Below are 16221 nucleotides of genomic sequence, written 5' to 3'. Positions count from 1 at the left end.
TAAGGATACGGCTGTGCCATTTTGTAAATGCAGGACTTGGGTCTTCTGCATAAACCTTCTTTAGGAGAGGGTCCCGGGGGCCTGGTGGCCCAGAGGTAAGTGAGAGCTAAAGACAGGAGTATAAAGCCAGGCTGGGGCCAGGTGGGCTGGGGCCACCTTGGCTTGGGTGACAAGTCTTCTGATTGGACAACCAGTCCCTGCTGCACTGTGAGGGGCTCTGTCTGCTCCTGCTCTGAGCCTCCCCCAGGCAGGGAATTCCTGCAATGTCTGGGGAAGCAGAGCTGCTGGGAGTGCCAGATCAGATATGGGGCTTGGTTGGGGGAGCCCAGGGGTGTCCTGGTGAGTCAGTGCTCCCAGGCTGTGGGGTCAGCCAGCACCTCCCCACAACCCCCTGTTTTTGCCAGGCTTCTGAATCACCCTCACCACCTGCTCCCCTGGGCTTTCACAGCTGCCCCTCACTGAGCAGGGAGGGGGTGGTAGGGCTGGCCTACTGAGACCTCACACAGTGACAAACTGACCCTCAGGCTGGGTTTCCAGGTGGGGAACTGGACCTGATCTAGGGTTCTCCTAGACCTTGGTGTCTTTGGTAGGATCTGGGCCTTGGCTGGGTCCCTGTGATTTCCAGTGAGTTCTCAGATAAGAAAGGAGCCCTGTGGGGAAGATTAAGTGCTTGGCTGCTACTGGAAAGGCTGGGTGGTTAAAACCCACTTAGCAGCTCACTGCAAGACCTGGTTATCTGTTCCAGTAGACTCCAAAGACCGAACTCAGTGCTACGGGATGAGTTCTAACTCGCTGTGACCCTATAGAAGAGAGTGGAATTGCTCCATAAGCTTTCCAAGGCTGTAAATCTTTATGGAGGAATTTCTCTCCTGCTTAGCTACTGGTGGGTTTGTACCCTTGACCTCTTGGCTTGCAGCGCTTCAACCACTATACAACCAGGGCTCCTTTTCCAATCTCAAAAACTGTATGAGGCAATTCTACTTTGTCATGTGGGGCTGCTATGAACAGGAATCCACTTGACAGCCCCCAAAACAACCAAGAGGAGGTTGTAGGATTCCTCCACCCCCACTGACCTCACTCTGACTCACTACCCAAAGGGCTGTGAGAGGGTGTTGGGGGCTGTGCCGGGGGCTGCCGCTGGGGATGTTTGCCCACTCTCCTGCCATCTCCTCCAGATCCTGGCAGCCACCATTGACAATGCCAGCCTCGTGCTGCAGATCGACAATGCCCGCCTGGCTGCTGATGACTTCCGTACCAAGTGAGTCTTGGGCTGTCCAGCTGTGCGGTGAAGGCCCCAGTGCTACCCCACTGAAGATAGCCGTGTGTCCCTGTGGCAGATGTGTCTCATGCCTCTACCTCTCTCAGGTATGAGACGGAGCTGAACCTGCGCATGAGCGTGGAGGCCGACACCAACGGCCTGCGCCGGGTGCTGGACGAGCTGACCCTGGCCAGAGCCGACCTGGAGATGCAGATCGAGAGCCTGAAGGAAGAGCTGGCTTATCTCAGGAAGAACCACGAGGAGGTGGGAACTGCAAGGGAGGGCAGAGAAACCTGTCTGGGAGTGAGGTGGGGGCTCCACAATCTTCCTGGGTTCAGGCCATACTCTTGGTCCCGTTCCTAACTCTGGTGGGTCCTGAATTATTCTTGGAGGACCTTTAGAGGGCTCTGGATGAAGCCAGGAGGGGCCTCTCCCCCTGAGACACTTCCCTTGTTCCTTGAGGCTCACCCTTCTCTGAGGTGGCAGTTAATTATCTAATGAGCGAGTCAGCCTAAGAACATACAATGCTAATTATTATAATTAATTACAGTGCTAGTCATTATAACAATGGACATCTGGCTCAGTGTGTTACAGATGATTTGCAGCAATTATCTTGGCTGATAGTAGCTTCACTCTGTGAAGGATCCTCCTTCCCCTTTTCAGTAAAGAAACTTAGGCTTGAGGAGGCCACGTGATGGTGCAGGAGGATATGGGGCCTGCCATGTCCCCTTGATGTGCCACGATTGTAGTCCACGCTGTGACCACTGATGCCAACATCAGTGGAGCCCGCACAATCATTCTCTGTGGTTGTTGTTGGAAAGCCGGGTGGTAGACAAGATGGTGAGGGAGGGTGAACTCATTATCACCTAGCTTGGGGACCTGTCATCTTTCTCTCCTGATCAGACCCACTCTGTCCCAGCGTGTGTAACGGAGAGATTGTGGCTATCCCCAGCCCTGTCTATGTGAGAAGTGGCAACATTCACTTCCACCGTGAGGGTGAACTGCTGCTGTTCTAGTGTGTCTGTCTTTTATCTTCACACTTGTCTCCCCGGGATCAAGAGAGACAGCCCTGGATGAGCACCCACTTTTCTGTCTCCCAGGAAATGAATGCCCTTCGTGGGCAGGTAGGCGGGGACGTCAGCGTAGAGATGGACGCTGCCCCTGGCGTGGACCTGAGCCGCATTCTGAACGAGATGCGTGAGCAGTATGAGAAGATGGCAGAGAAGAACCGCAAAGACGCTGAGGACTGGTTCTTCAGCAAGGTGGGTGGCCGCGAGCGAGCAGGTGTGCACACGGGTGTGGACGTGCACTGGGTGCGGGCTGGAACCCGTGTCCCAGCTGGAAGGACCTTCGGAAACCAGTTGGACCAAGAACTCACGTTTTAGATGCAAGCTATGAGGCTCAGGGAGGCCTAAAGCTCACACAACCCTTCCTGGTGGCCTGGGGACCAGACCTGGGTCCCTAAAGTCCCATTGTCTGGGCCTTTCCCAGAGCAGGCATTTGCCTTTGCATGTGTGTGCTTGGATTAAAACACGCATCTCCCTAGTAGTCATTAACCCAGTCACAAACTAAGACCCTGCCATGCTGCACGCATGCTGCAGGGACCGTGACAGGCAGACTCAACCATTGAGATGCTGTGTACCTTCAAATCAGATCTGACTGGTACAGGAAGAGATTGTCCCTCCTTCTTCATCAGGGCATCTGGTGGATTTAAACTGTGCACCTCTGGGATTGCAGAGCAGCTTCTTGCCACTAGACCACCAGAGCTCGCCAAGATGCTGTGCCTTAGTAGGAGTTTTAGCTGCAAGCAGCTGCTGAGAGGTGAATTCCACTAAACTCAGTGAGGCAAAGGATGTCTCTGCCTGTCTTTGGGGCCCACAGAGGCCAGCGAGGCTAGGGGGAGGCTGTCTGGTGAGCAAGGGCTCTAGGGCTCGCTGTCTTCCGTCCCCGCTCCACAATCCCTCCCCACGACCTGCTCTACCTTCCAGACCGAGGAGCTGAACCGCGAGGTGGCCACCAACACGGAGGCCCTGCAGAGCAGCAGGACGGAGATCACGGAGCTCCGCCGCACGGTGCAGAACCTGGAGATCGAGCTGCAGTCCCAGCTCAGCATGGTAGGGGCCTGCCCTCTCACCCACGCCCAGGGGATCCCACCCGGGGTGCCTGACCTCCCCGCGCAGCCCACGTGGGCCCCTCCATGCTCCACTTCCCCCTGGTGCTCACCTCGGGCGAAGGGGCCCAGCAGAGGGTCTCACAGTGCCGTCTATCGACCCCCAGAAAGCCTCGCTGGAGGGCAGCGTGGCGGAGACCGAGGCGCGCTACGGGGCGCAGCTGGCGCAGCTGCAGAGCCTCATCGGCAGCATCGAGCAGCAGCTGTGTGAGCTGCGCTGTGACATGGAACGTCAGAACCACGAGTACCAGGTGCTGCTGGACGTGAAGACGCGCCTGGAGCAGGAGATCGCCACCTACCGCCGCCTGCTGGAGGGCGAGGACGCCCAGTGAGTGGGGGGTCCTGCTGGGTGGGCCAGGGGCAGCCGCTTCATCGCGGGAGGGACATTCGAGCCGAGAGGACACCACTAGCCAAGGCCCAGAAGGGTGGATGTACTTGGAAATGGGATACAGTCGTAAGGTTTTGAGGGTGAAGCTGAGATTACTGGCTTGATGAGAGGAGCCTGGAGCACCCCATTAAAAGGTCTGGGCTGGGAGGGGTGGGCAGGGAGCAAAGTGCAACAGTGAACACACGGAAATCCAAAATCTCTGTAAATATTCGTTACAATTAAGATTTTTAAAAAAAGAAGAAGAAGAATCAAATCCTGAAGAAGAAGAAAAAAAGTCTGGGCTGGAGTGTGTGGGCAAATAGGGAGCCATAGAGCGTTTTTGAGCAGAGGAAGAGTATGGTCATAGGATACTGCAGCCGTAAATATGGATTGAAGCTCAACATCAAGAAAACAAAGATTCTCACCCCTGGGTTGATTGGCAGCATTGTGATGGATGGTGAAGAGATTGAGATGGCTAACATCTTCAGTTTGCTTGGCTCCACAATCAACACTTGTGGTACCAGCAGCCAGGAAATCAAAAGACGGATTGCGCTGGGAAAGTCTACTATCAGGGACCTCTCCAGAATACTGAAGAGCAACAATGTCAGTCTGGAGACTAAGGTGCACCTGATCCAGACCAGTCTTTGCAGTTACTTGCTATGCATCAGAAAGCTGGATAATGACTAGGGATGCCTTTGAGCTGTGGTGCTGGAGAAGAGTATTGAATATACCATGGACTGCTAGGAGAACAAACAGGTTCATCCTGGAGAGGGTGAAGCCAGGCTGCTCCTTGGAGGCAAGGATTCTGAAGCTCCATCTAACACATTTTGGGCATGTTGCAAGGTGGGACCAGTCCTTGGAGAGGAATATCACGCTTGGGAGGGTGGAGGGATAGCACAAGAGAGGAAGATCCTTAATGAGATGGATTGATTCAGTGACTGGGATAATGGGGGTAGGCGCACAGAATAGAACAGGGTTCAGAGCTGTTGTACATAGGGTCACTATGAGTCACAAGCAACTCAATGGCACACAACACCACCGCCACTCTGGCTACACAGGGAGGAGGAATGGGTGGCTGAGGACAAGGTGAGGTGGAGGAGACTGGTGGGAAGGCTAGAGAAGTAGATGGTGCAGGCACAAGATATGTGATAGCGAAACTATCAGGGTTGGATGCCTGGACGCGGGGGCGAGTGAGATTCCCAGCCAATAAACGCTGAATGAACCCACACAGGAGAAGCTAACCACAGCCCGGGTTTCTGGTTCCAATGACTTTGTGGCTGGTGATGCCATTAACTGGGACAGGATAAGGGTTGGGAGTGAGTGGCCCTTTGGGGGTTAGGAAGTTTGATCAGGTCCCTGGTGAAGAGGACAGAGAATGTCCAAGAGACTGACGCTTAGTCACACAACTCTAGCTTTTTGCTCTCTAACAAGAGTGAAGTCTGTCTAGAATCTAACCGCAGTTCCTCCTGCTTTAATTGAGTCTGTTTGTTGGGGCCTTGGGGATATGGAAAAACCACTTGCTCAGCCTCTTATAAATCCCTGGTTAACAGCCATCATGTGCTGCCAGGCCTTCCCTTGGCATGCCCCTGCTCCTGCCCTGTGCCTTCTGACTTCTGGGGTAGCCAGCAATGGTACCCTCTGGGGTTCCCATTCTCCTCTCTGGTCTGCTGGTACTTTCCCCCCTCCCACCCATAGCCTCCTGACTGCTCCTCCTCTTCCTGGCTGGGATGGTTCCTGGGGTGGAGGGGAGCAGGGGTCCTGGCTCCTGGCTGGCCTCTTTGGCCTGACATGTCCCCTCTTCCTGTAGCCTGGCCACCCAGTACTCCTCGTCCTTATCCTCGCAGCCCACCCGGGAAGGTAAGACCCCACTGCATCCTTCCTAGACCCCAGGGAGACTGGGGACCCTGGTGAAGGGCAGCCTGGGGAGATACAGGCAGGGCTCCTGTCTGAGGCCTCCTGTGCCCGCAGCCACCATGACCAGCCGCCAAGTGCGCACCATTGTGGAGGAGGTCCAGGACGGCAAGGTGGTCTCCTCCCGCGAGCAGGTGCACCGTTCCACTCACTGAGGCAGCTGTCCCACGGTGACGGCCCAGCCTTGGGGTCCAGGAGCCACCCTGGCCTACAGCTCCACCACACTTGCCACTGCCATGACTGCTGGCCTGTGCCGCCAACCCCGAGGGGCTTTTCTGTGCCTGCTTCCTGCAGCCCCTCACCGAGGGGACCCCTGCATGTGCCCTGTGATTGCTATTAAAGCTTTGCCGATGTTCGACACCCTGCGTGGTCTGGTCATTGGCAGGGGAAGGTGTGGGTTGAGGGAGAAGGGTTGCGGAGGGGAGAGTTTATTGAGTATTTGGGTATCATTGTGTTCCCTGGCAACCTAGTCTGCCCACCCCATCCACCCTGGAGCTTCTGGGAGAAAGAGAGGGAAGCAAGATGGTGGAAGAGTTGAAGGTGGAGGGGTGGAACAGCCCAGTGTGTCTGGGAATGTGTGTCAGGCCCTGGCTCTCTGTTAACTGAGGCTGGTTCCTGGGAAGTCCCATTGCTACTTGGGGACCACACCTGTGATACAGCTTGTTTTCAGGCTGGGCTGGTCTGGGTTCGAGAGCGGAGGAAGAGGGCCTAGGCCAAGGGCTTTCCCAGGGAGTGGTCAAGAGCAACTTCAGGGAAACCAGATTGGCTTTGCCCTCTGTCGGAGGGGTGTGTGGGGTGGAGCAGCCAATGTGTATCAGCGTGGGGGGCTTCCTGTTTGTTTTGGTGGCTTGGCAGCTGCTAGGCTTTTGGAGAATCTCTCAGATGCTAGTGGGGCTGTCTGGGCCTGTCTGGGAGGTGGAAGCCATCGACAGCTTGGGACACGACCACACTCCGCCCACAGGCCTGCTGGGACCCTGAGACACAGGCCTAGGCTTAGGGTGGTGGGCTGGCTGGGCCATGGGACATGGCAGGGTGCACCTTTGAAAAGACTCATGTTGAGGCTGGTGGGGTCTCTATGGAGGCTGGGGTGATAGGGAAGCAACTACCACCTCCCGCTCAGTTCCCTATCGGAAAGCTAAGATCCTCCTTATCCACTCAGTTCAGGATCCCCTGAATATGAGGGGAGGGGAGAGGAGAGGAGGTCTACAAGGGGATGCGGAGCCATCAGGGGTCCCAGGGATGGGGACAGGCCTTTGTGCTGACCAGAGGGACTCTCAGCCCCTAGAGTGAGTCCCTGGGTCTCAGGATTTCATCGTGGGAGCCCCAGTGTGGCCTAGGTCCTTGATGGGTGGCCATGACCCTGTCACTCAGTTCTGGAAGTAGGTGGGCAGTAAGGATACACTACAAGTCCACTCTAAGCCTCAGTCTCCTTATCTGCCAAATGGACAGTGTTCTGAGGCCTGACGGGGTTAGTGTGTGGTATGACGGCCCATGGGGTCAGGCCCAGCTTCTCCAGGGAAGCCTGGGCTCTAGCCAGGTCCTTTCAGCCTCCCCAGCACCCCGCCCAGAGCCGGCATCCAGTGGTGTGGTGTGTAGTGGGGGAGAACAGCCTCAGGCTGGGGGGCTGTCTGACCAGTTTCCCCACCAGACACCGGGGACCTGGCATGCTGGGCTGGGGTGGCACTGCCTGGGAGGGCCCAGGGATGGTGACGTCCTGCCTGCTCTTCTCCGTATTAGGTCATAGGAAAGCGTAGCCCAAGGGCCCGCCTGAATCACAGGTGACTGCCTGAGAGGCCTGAGAGCAGAGCGGGCTCACGCACGGGGTTCCGGAGAAGTGAGGCAAAGCCCCATGTGGGGGGGAGGCCCAGCCACCTGGGAGCTGGCCCCAGGCCAGCGGTGATGAAAGGTGAGGGGAATGGAAACAGAGGATGGAGCCTGTTGTAATCGCTACGCCCACTGATCTGTCTATAAAGGAGGCAGGCGAGCCCCGACAGCAGCACACACTCGGGGCCTCTCTCGTGCATTCTTAGAGCCGACAGCCTTCTAGCTCAGCACCAGCGACCCCCTTCACCATGACCACCACCATCCGCCAGTTCACCTCCTCCAGCTCCATCAAGGGCTCCTCGGGCCTGGGGGGTGGCTCCCGCACCTCCTGCAGGCTGTCTGGCAGCCTGGGTGGGGGCTCATGCCGGCTGGGGTCTTCCAGCGGCCTGGCCAGTGCCCTCGGGGGCAGCGGCAGCTTTTCCAGCTGCTACAACTTCGGCGCTGGCAGCAGCTATGGCAGCAGCTTTGGGGGTGTTGACGGGCTGCTGGGGGGAGGAGAGAAGGCCACCATGCAGAACCTCAACGACCGGCTGGCCTCCTACCTGGACAAGGTGCGCGCCCTGGAGGAGGCCAACACCGAGCTGGAGGTGAAGATCCGGGACTGGTACCAGAAGCAGGCCCCGGGGCCCGCCCGTGACTACAGCCACTACTACCACGTCATTGAAGACCTGAAGAGCAAGGTGGGGCCTGTTGGAAGGAGGGGCTCCAGGGGGGTACCTCTCCACCCCCATCACCAGCCTGAGGGTCTTCTGGAGCCTGGTGCAGCTTGGCCTTTGGGGTCCCTCTTTGGGGGTCCCGTATGGCCCCACATCTGTTCTTTCAGGGCTCAGCATACTTTGGGGCACCCTCGTGCCTCAGTTTCCTCTCCTCAGAGCATCATGCCACCTTGTGTGGTTGTGGACAAGATGAGAGGATGCTTGTGGGAGGCTGTGTGCACAGGTGGCTGGGTACCTGGTCCCTCTCCCATTTTGAGCAAGGGCCAGCAAGAGTGGGCGTTGGGGTGATGGGGAGCTTGAGGGACTACACCTGCCGGGAGTAGGTGACAGGTGAGGGGTAAGACCTTGGGTAGGAATGGGCTCTGGAGGAAGTTTCTGGAGACCTTCCAGGCTTCCTCACCTCTCCTACAGTCCCCTCAATATTGGGGTTCAGTTAAATGTCCTAGCCAAGACACTCCAGGTGGGCCTGACTGCTAGAGCCAAGTTAGGGCTTAATTGGGGCCACGTCTTCTAATTTGGAGCTGCTGCTTGGTGAGGGCTCACTTAGCCTTACTTTTGGGGACTCTCAAAAGTGGGGGCACTTTCCTTCCCCGACCCTCCCTGTGAAATGAGGGCATTCCCCCCCATCTGGAGCAGTTTCTACCCCAAGGGCATGCTGGGATTCTCCTCTGACTTTCCAGGTCCTCCCAGCCAACATCTTCTCCTTTGAGGCAAAGCCGGGCATGGGGGTCTCTGCTGGGGAGACAAGTCCTGGGAGAGGGGAGGCAAGTTCCAGCTCATCACCCTCCTGCTCAGCTGGCACCTCTGCCAACAATCACAGCTCAGAGAAGGGGAAAGGTGGGTGGGACGGGTGGGGGCACTGCAGGAGGCTGCCAAGTCCTGGCCCTCAGGCAGGAAAACCGCCTCCTGCCTGAGCTTCTTAACCCCATGACCTGATAACTCTCCCATCTCCCAGATCCTCACCGCCACTGTGGACAATGCCAACATCCTGCTGCAGATCGACAACGCCCGTCTGGCTGCCGATGACTTCCGCACCAAGTGAGTTCAGGTGCCAGGCTTGGGTAACCTGAGAAGGCCCGAGGAGGAGCTGGGGGTATTCTCTCCTGCTGGACTTTGCTTGGCGTTAGGCACTGTTAAGCTGTCTGTGTCTCATAGCGACCTTGTGCACAACAGAACAAGACACTGCCTGGTCCTGCTGCAGCCTCACAACCGTGGCTAGGCTTGGGCCCACTGCTGCAGCCTCTGCCAATTCATCTTGATGCGGGTCTTAGTTTTGATCACCCTCTCTATTCTACCAAGCAAGATTCAGGAACTGTGCAGGGACATCCTGGTGGCTGCTAAGAACCCCCTCCTAGTTCAGGAAGCAGCAGGTGGTCGCATGGTGTCACCCTGAACTGTCTGGGATTAGCCAGGTGATACAAGAAGGGGAGAGAAGGTAGAGAAGAAAGAGTCAGGAGGTGGGTTGGCTTAGAGCTTGGCCTGGGCTTGCCCCCAGGACCCCAAGGCTGGAGTTCATTTCTCTTCCTGCCCCTTCTGTCCTGTGTAAGCTCTTGGACCATGTGAATGTCACCACATCTTTGCTCATTACAGATTAGTAAGTACAAGTAAAGCCACACTTCGCTTGCTTACCAGATTTTCCCTCCCTATGGAGTATTGCAAATATAAAAAGAGAAAAGTACACTAGGGTTGGAAGACAGATGGCAGCCATACCCTGAAGCAGAATCTTTGATGTGATGAATATATGAAATTGTTCAGCACAAAGTGTCACATAAGCACCAAGCAGCCCTTGCTTACCTGCTTACTGGATGATCTGACACTTTATTGTTGTTGTGTAACTTTGAGTCAGAACTGACCCATAGCTGACCCTCCAGTGGGTTTTCAGAGGCAGTAAATGGCACAGAAGTTGACTGCTCATCTTAAACCACCATTAAGGCAAAGGCAGAGGAGCCAGGAGCTGCTAGCAGCCTGGGTGATGTTCCTGGTTCTGTCGCAGGTTCGAGACAGAGCAGGCTCTGCGCGTGAGCGTGGAGGCCGACATCAATGGCCTGCGCAGGGTGCTGGACGAGCTGACCCTGGCCAGAGCTGACCTGGAGATGCAGATCGAGAACCTCAAAGAGGAACTGGCTTATCTCAGGAAGAACCATGAGGAGGTGAGAGCCACTTAGCCACTTTAAAGAGGATTTGGGGCTGGGCCTAGGCTGAGGTTATTAGAAGACCACAGGTGGGCAGGGCTAGTCTCCTTACAGGAGTGCAGGTAGGCAGGACTTATAGGGCTGCCCTATCTGCAGGACCTGGCCCCCTGGATGTCATGGCAGGGCCAGCACCAGAAGCTACCATTAAGGAAACTTCCTCTACACTGCTTCCTTGACTCTGCCTTCCAGGGGCCAGTAGAAACCTTCCCTGTCCATCTTGACTTCCAAATGAGGACAGGGATAAATGAAGAGGGTTCACCTTGCCCTAGTTCAAACTCTAGAATCTGCCCTCCACTTGCTTTTAGGAGTCTGGAAATTAGTGAATTCCAGGGGCCTAGGTCTCAGAATGACAATTCATCTTTTGAGAGCCTTTAGTTTAACAGGCAAACAGCATTCCTGTCCTTAGGGAACCCTCAGTCTGATGGCAGAGGCAGCATCCATATGGAGTGGGCAAATAAACTCAGTAGGAGGCTCTGAGGGTAGACAGAATCCAGAGTAAAGAAGGATTAGAATTGGTCCTCCTTATTTCTGTCAGAAAATTCCAGAAACTTTGCTGGGAAGGCTTAAGACAAAGGTGTCAGGACAGACTCAGCTGCCCATGCCATAAGTCCTCTCCTCCACAGGAGATGAACTCCCTGCGAGGCCAAGTGGGTGGTGAGATCAATGTGGAGATGGACGCTGCCCCTGGCGTGGACCTGACCCGCATCCTGTCTGAGATGCGTGATGAGTACGAGAAGATAGCAGAGAAGAACCGCAAAGATGCCGAGGACTGGTTCTTCAGCAAGGTGGGTGCTGCTGTGGCCAGAGGCCTCTCCCAGTGGCTGGCGGGGGTGGGTGGGGGATTGCGTACCAATGAGGGAGTTTTTCTTTTACGTTTGAAGGGGAGGGCGGGACGGGGGTGGGGTGGGGTGGGGGGCGGAAGGGGTGCAGGAGCTTGAGTTCCTAGAGAAAGCTCATGGTCTGGCATCTTGGGGTGACTCATCCTCAGAGATCTGCAGGGATGCTCAGGAATCAGAGTCACTCACAACATCCACAGTCCTGGGAGATCTGGGGTGCTGGGTGAAGAGGTGAGGGACCCAGTTATTGAACTAAAGAGAGAGGCCAAAGGTCCCTGGATCTTCAGCTGCTCCCTCGAGAAATCCATAGCAGGTTGCAAGTCTTGACAGGTTTTCATTTCCCATTCTTGTTCCTCCCACTGGTAGGGATTAATGAGAAAACCGTAACATTCCAAAGGGACCGTGGGCTTTGGCAAGTGGGAAACTGGTGCAAGGCACCACTCCTCACAGCCAGGTTTCAGAGGAAGCCAGAGATCAGGGAGGTGTCGCTGGTGGGGGATTCACATGGAAGGAGCATGAAATCCCCATCTGGGCCTGGATGGGTTCTTAGGCCATGGAGTCATCTGACTTGCATTTTGTCTGCAGACCGAGGAGCTGAACCGCGAGGTGGCCACCAACAGCGAGCTGGTGCAGAGCGGCAAGAGCGAGATCTCGGAGCTGCGGCGCACCATGCAGACCTTGGAGATCGAGCTGCAGTCCCAGCTCAGCATGGTAGGAGCGCTGCTCTGAGCAGGAGGGGCCTGGGCCCACAGGAGGAGCCCTGGAACACTCTTGCTGACCCCTGGTTCTCTCACCCTCCTGCAGAAAGCATCCCTCGAGGGTAGCCTGGCAGAGACAGAAAATCGCTACTGCGTGCAGCTGTCCCAGATCCAGGGCATGATCGGCAGCGTGGAGGAACAGCTGGCACAGCTGCGCTGCGAGATGGAGCAGCAGAGTCAGGAGTACAAGATCCTGCTGGACGTGAAGACGCGCCTGGAGCAGGAGATCGCCACCTACCGGCGCCTGCTGGAGGGCGAGGACGCCCAGTGAGTGGGGGGCCCGGCCAGGCCAGGGCTGGGGACCTGTGAGTTGGATACACGGGTCTCAGACTTACATGTAACCTTTTTTTCCTCTCTCTTTTTCTTTGCAGCCTCACTCAGTACAAGCCCAAAGAACGTAAGGACCTGGGGGCAAAGCATAGGGGTGCACAGGACAGTTAACCCGTGGGCACATTGCTGAGGGTGAATCCATCCTCGGGGGAGAAAGCTGTTATAGTTCAAGGTTGACATTCAGGGGAAGGATCCCAGGAGACAAATATTGTCTAGTCTGATGGGGAGAAGGGTTCTAACCCGAGTCACTCAGCTTAGATGAGTGATAGGAACCCGGTCTCACAATTTTTGCTCTTGAGATTTGCAAAGATGAGGAAAAAGTAATCATGTATTTGTGGGAGAGAGAGAGAAAGAGAGAGAGAGAGAGAGAGAGAGAGTCCCTTACTTGCAGATCCTGTTCTGGTGGGAGAGGGATATGATCCCTGCATGGAATGAATGTCTTGTCTAATGGGAGTGGTTCTCATTTTGGGGAATCCCAGTCTGATGAGGACATAGGAGCATAGTTCAGGCCTTGGTGAATACAGAGAAGACGAAACACACCCCAGTTCTTGTAGTCCCCAGTCTACACAGCCCTCCGTTTGCATGATTGTGCAGTGTGTCAGAATCAGATATCCTCCCAGGGGAGGGAGGCAGGACTCTACCCGAGCTGAGGATGGCGGGAAGGGCAGGGGGACGAGTAGGCTGACGGGACACTGAGGATCCAGCTGAGGTATACACACCAAGGTGGCTGGGGGAGAGAGGTGGCTTCGCTCAGAGGGTCCAGGGGCTGAGTGAGGGTCCTGGCCCTGCTTACCCTCGGTGCCTGTTTCTCCTGCAGCCGTGACCACCCGCCAGGTGCGCACCATTGTGGAGGAGGTCCAGGATGGCAAGGTCATCTCCTCCAGAGAGCAGGTCCACCAGACCACCCGCTAAGACCTTGGTTTCCCAGGCCAGCCCCCCAGGTGGCAGGGAGGTGGCCACACCACCTGCCCTGCAGCCTCTGGTCTCCCTGGCCTCAATCACCGCCCTGCTTCAGCCCCCTTCTCACACCTTCTTTCCTGATCCCAATAAAGCTTATCGACTTTGATGTGAAAACCATTCTTGTCATGGCCACTGAGAAGGCTCTAGTGAGGAACGGGCGGCCTGGGAGGAAGTGGGGGACAGAGTCCTTGGACATTCCCTGTTGACCTAGAAGTCAAGGTCATCTTAGATAGTGGGGCACTGGAGTGTCAGGGGAGGTCTTAGGTGGCTCCCTGTAGTTCAACAACTAGCTCCCTGGCCTCAGGGAGGAGGGACCAGTCTTTCCCTTGCTGAGCCTCGTGACCTCTCCATAAATGGACATGATGAGCTCAGGCACAGGAGTCTCAAGAAACGACATGTCCAAATCAATTGCTCCTTCAGGTCCTTGCCCAGAGGGGACGGGGTGGGAGGGTCCTTCTGGGGAAGGCACAGGGGTGGGGTGGGGTGGGGGGAAGTAAGGGGGCAAGACACTCAGATTTCCATGAGTCTCAGAAAAATCTTCAAAAAGGACTATGAACCCCCAGGGCTGATTACCCCCACCCCAGGAATGTTAGCAGGAGGCTAGTATTTCCAGAGAAGGCTGTGGACCTGGGGCAGGTGTGGGAAAAGGGGGGCCGCTCCCAGAAATATTTCCCCAAATGGTCAGCTGTTGCTCGATGGTGTCTTCCCACAGACTGGTGTGTGTGGGGTGTGTTTGCCCAGTTTATACAGCCTGCTCTCCCTGTGGCCTGGTGGGGTTCAGCTTGCCCCTCACTTTGGCTCCAAGAGGCTGGAGTGTAGGGGTAGCGTAGGAACCTTTGTCTCTGAGAACAATGTGCTCCAGACAGAGGTCCTGTCTGAACCCCAACCCCTTTTCATTCTGCAGGCAGGCAAGGGGAAGTGTGGAAGTGGTTCTTATGAAAGAGGCTGGGAGGAGCCCTGACTCCTGGAAATTTGCCTTCGAGTAAATCCGGAAGCCAGTAGGCGAGGCGGCCTGCTTTCTTTGTTGTTTTCCAGGAGGTGGGGTGGTGGGCAGGCTTTGAGAGAGGAGGGTGCCTCCTACGTCTCTGCTGCTGCAGAGCTAGATTTCTGGCCTTCTACCTACGTACCCTTTTCCTCCTGGGAGGGAGCAGGGAAGGGGGCAACGCTCCACTTGAACTTGTCCACTCAGATGTGAAATGAACTTGTCTACTCAGACATGAAATGCGTCTGTGTAATGGGTTCACCTGACAAGAGCCAGGAGGTGGAGTCCTTAGACATTCACTGTTGACTTGAAGGTTAAAGGTCATCTCAGACTAGGATAAAGAAAAGTCTGGGGAGAGCTGGGAGGAGCCTTGTTGGTTCAGTGGTTAAGCACTAGCTTGGTTGCTACCAGATCAGTGATTGGAACCCGGGAGCTTCTAAGAGGGAGAAAGATGTGTCAGTCTTGGAAACCATATGGGGCTCTGTAGGTTCTGTTCTATAGGGTCATTATGAGTCAGAATCATCAATATCAATGAGTTTTGGAGCTTGGAGAAGGTAGAGCAGAGGTGAGGGGTGGAAGTGATTTGTATCTCCCAAAGACTGGGGGTCTGAGGGGGACCCATAATTTCTTTCTTGCTTCCTGGAGGTTGGGAGAACAAGATGAACTGGGGGCGTGGCTTGCTGAGACTAAGGTGGGCAGAGGAAGAACGAGACTGAGAAGAGGGAAGCTGGGGTGTGGTGGCTTTGGGCAGGTCACAGGCACCCTCTAGACTTGAGAAGCTCCAGTATAAAAGAAGAGGTGAGCCCAGTCACATCTAACGGCCCTCCTGGGGATACCCCAGAAAATGAACTCTTCTCTAGTGAGGTGGTCAACAGCTTCTGCTCCTGGACGCAGAGAAGGGGCAGGCTGGGAGCTTGGGGCCCTGCTCTGTCACTCTCAGCTGCCCAGGCTGCAAATACGGACAAGGATGAGGGCGGGAGGGAGGCGCTGTTCCCACCAGGTGCTCCGTTCCCTCCCTCCCCAACTGCGCATCCGCATCCGGCTGCAACCAGAAGAACCAGCCCTGGGCAGATTCATTCCTGAGTGTGATCTCACTCATTTGAACAACAGTCCCTGGTAGCAGGGAGGGCCTGGGAAGAGGCGCCCCATTGTGTGGACGGGGACACTGAGGCTCCTTCCTGCCAGAGCAGTGACTCAGCTCTTGTCTTGGAATCCGTCATGTCATAATACAGTGGCCTGGGCCGGGCTAGTCCACCTCTTACCTCGCTGGGCTCTGTACAAACAAGGGTCTGGGCAGGGCTATTCCCCCTCCGCAGACTCTCAGCATCCTCTCCTGCACAGTTCCCCTGCACCCCTTTACTGGGGAAGAAGTCCCTTCCCATGTGGATAATGGGTGGGTCAGAGAAGCCCCTACATGTGTCTGGAGAGCTGAATTGGAAAGAGCGAGGGCTGCATGGTGAAGCATGAGTGTATGTCCCCAGGGAATGGTCCTAGGCACCCCCAGAAGCAAAACCTCATCCATTCCAGGAGTGCTTGGGCAGGCCTGGGCAGGTGGGGCCTGGGATAAGACTGGGGAGCATGTACTGGTGGTTCGAATCCACCAGATGCTCTGCTGGAGAAGGAGGGGTAATCTCCTCCCATACCAGTCAGATCTGATTTGATGGTACCCACACAAAAAAGAATAAAATGTAAAAAAAAAGAAATTAAAAAAAGGCTGGGTAGCGTGGATCTCTCAGTGGTTCAGGGAGCTTTGCCAACCTTGTTCAGTGCACCCCTTGTGGGCCCAACCTAGGGGGCACATGGGCCTGTGGCTACCCTGAGGGTCAGCAGCATCTGTGGGGGTCTGTGGAGGAGTCACAGTTGGACATACAGGGCACCTGCTGCTGCCAGGATGTCTCCGGGGCTCCATCAGCAAGG

At 55.9% G+C, this 16221-nt stretch overlaps 2 protein-coding genes across 2 annotated transcripts in view; both read left to right on the top strand.

Moving 5' to 3' along the window:
- The window catches only part of LOC102861857 (keratin, type I cytoskeletal 42-like), a 6690-nt gene extending 829 nt beyond the window's left edge, over positions 1–5861 (top strand). The window contains exons 2-7 of the mRNA XM_006901635.1: positions 1176–1258; positions 1366–1522; positions 2359–2520; positions 3247–3372; positions 3536–3756; positions 5714–5861. Coding sequence (XP_006901697.1) covers positions 1176–1258; positions 1366–1522; positions 2359–2520; positions 3247–3372; positions 3536–3756; positions 5714–5861 — 897 coding nt within the window. The remainder of the gene's footprint in view (positions 1–1175; positions 1259–1365; positions 1523–2358; positions 2521–3246; positions 3373–3535; positions 3757–5713) is intronic.
- Positions 5862–7649: 1788 nt separating this feature from the next.
- On the top strand, positions 7650–13424 carry KRT17 (keratin 17). Its single transcript, XM_006901636.1, has 8 exons — positions 7650–8210; positions 9202–9284; positions 10240–10396; positions 11062–11223; positions 11860–11985; positions 12079–12299; positions 12404–12429; positions 13180–13424. The coding sequence occupies exons 1-8, from the start codon at positions 7779–7781 to the stop codon at positions 13272–13274; spliced, it is 1302 nt and encodes a 433-aa protein (XP_006901698.1). The 5' UTR covers positions 7650–7778; the 3' UTR covers positions 13275–13424.
- Positions 13425–16221: the final 2797 nt, after the last annotated feature.

The sequence above is a fragment of the Elephantulus edwardii genome, unplaced genomic scaffold (assembly GCF_000299155.1).
Source record: "Elephantulus edwardii isolate Elephantulus edwardi_28Jun2011 unplaced genomic scaffold, EleEdw1.0 scaffold00340, whole genome shotgun sequence".
Classification (NCBI taxonomy): Eukaryota; Metazoa; Chordata; class Mammalia; order Macroscelidea; family Macroscelididae; genus Elephantulus; species Elephantulus edwardii.
The sequence above is the reverse complement of the archived record's forward strand: the minus strand, read 5'-3'. Positions and strand labels throughout refer to the sequence as shown.

Excerpts from the sequence above, each read along its gene's own strand:
- KRT17 (XM_006901636.1), top strand. The coding sequence starts at position 7,779 with ATGACCACCACCATCCGCCAGTTCACCTCCTCCAGCTCCATCAAGGGC. Across the intron at positions 12,300-12,403 it reads CTGGAGGGCGAGGACGCCCA|CCTCACTCAGTACAAGCCCA; the intron begins GTGAGTGGGGGG and ends TTTTCTTTGCAG. Across the intron at positions 12,430-13,179 it reads TCAGTACAAGCCCAAAGAAC|CCGTGACCACCCGCCAGGTG; the intron begins GTAAGGACCTGG and ends TTTCTCCTGCAG.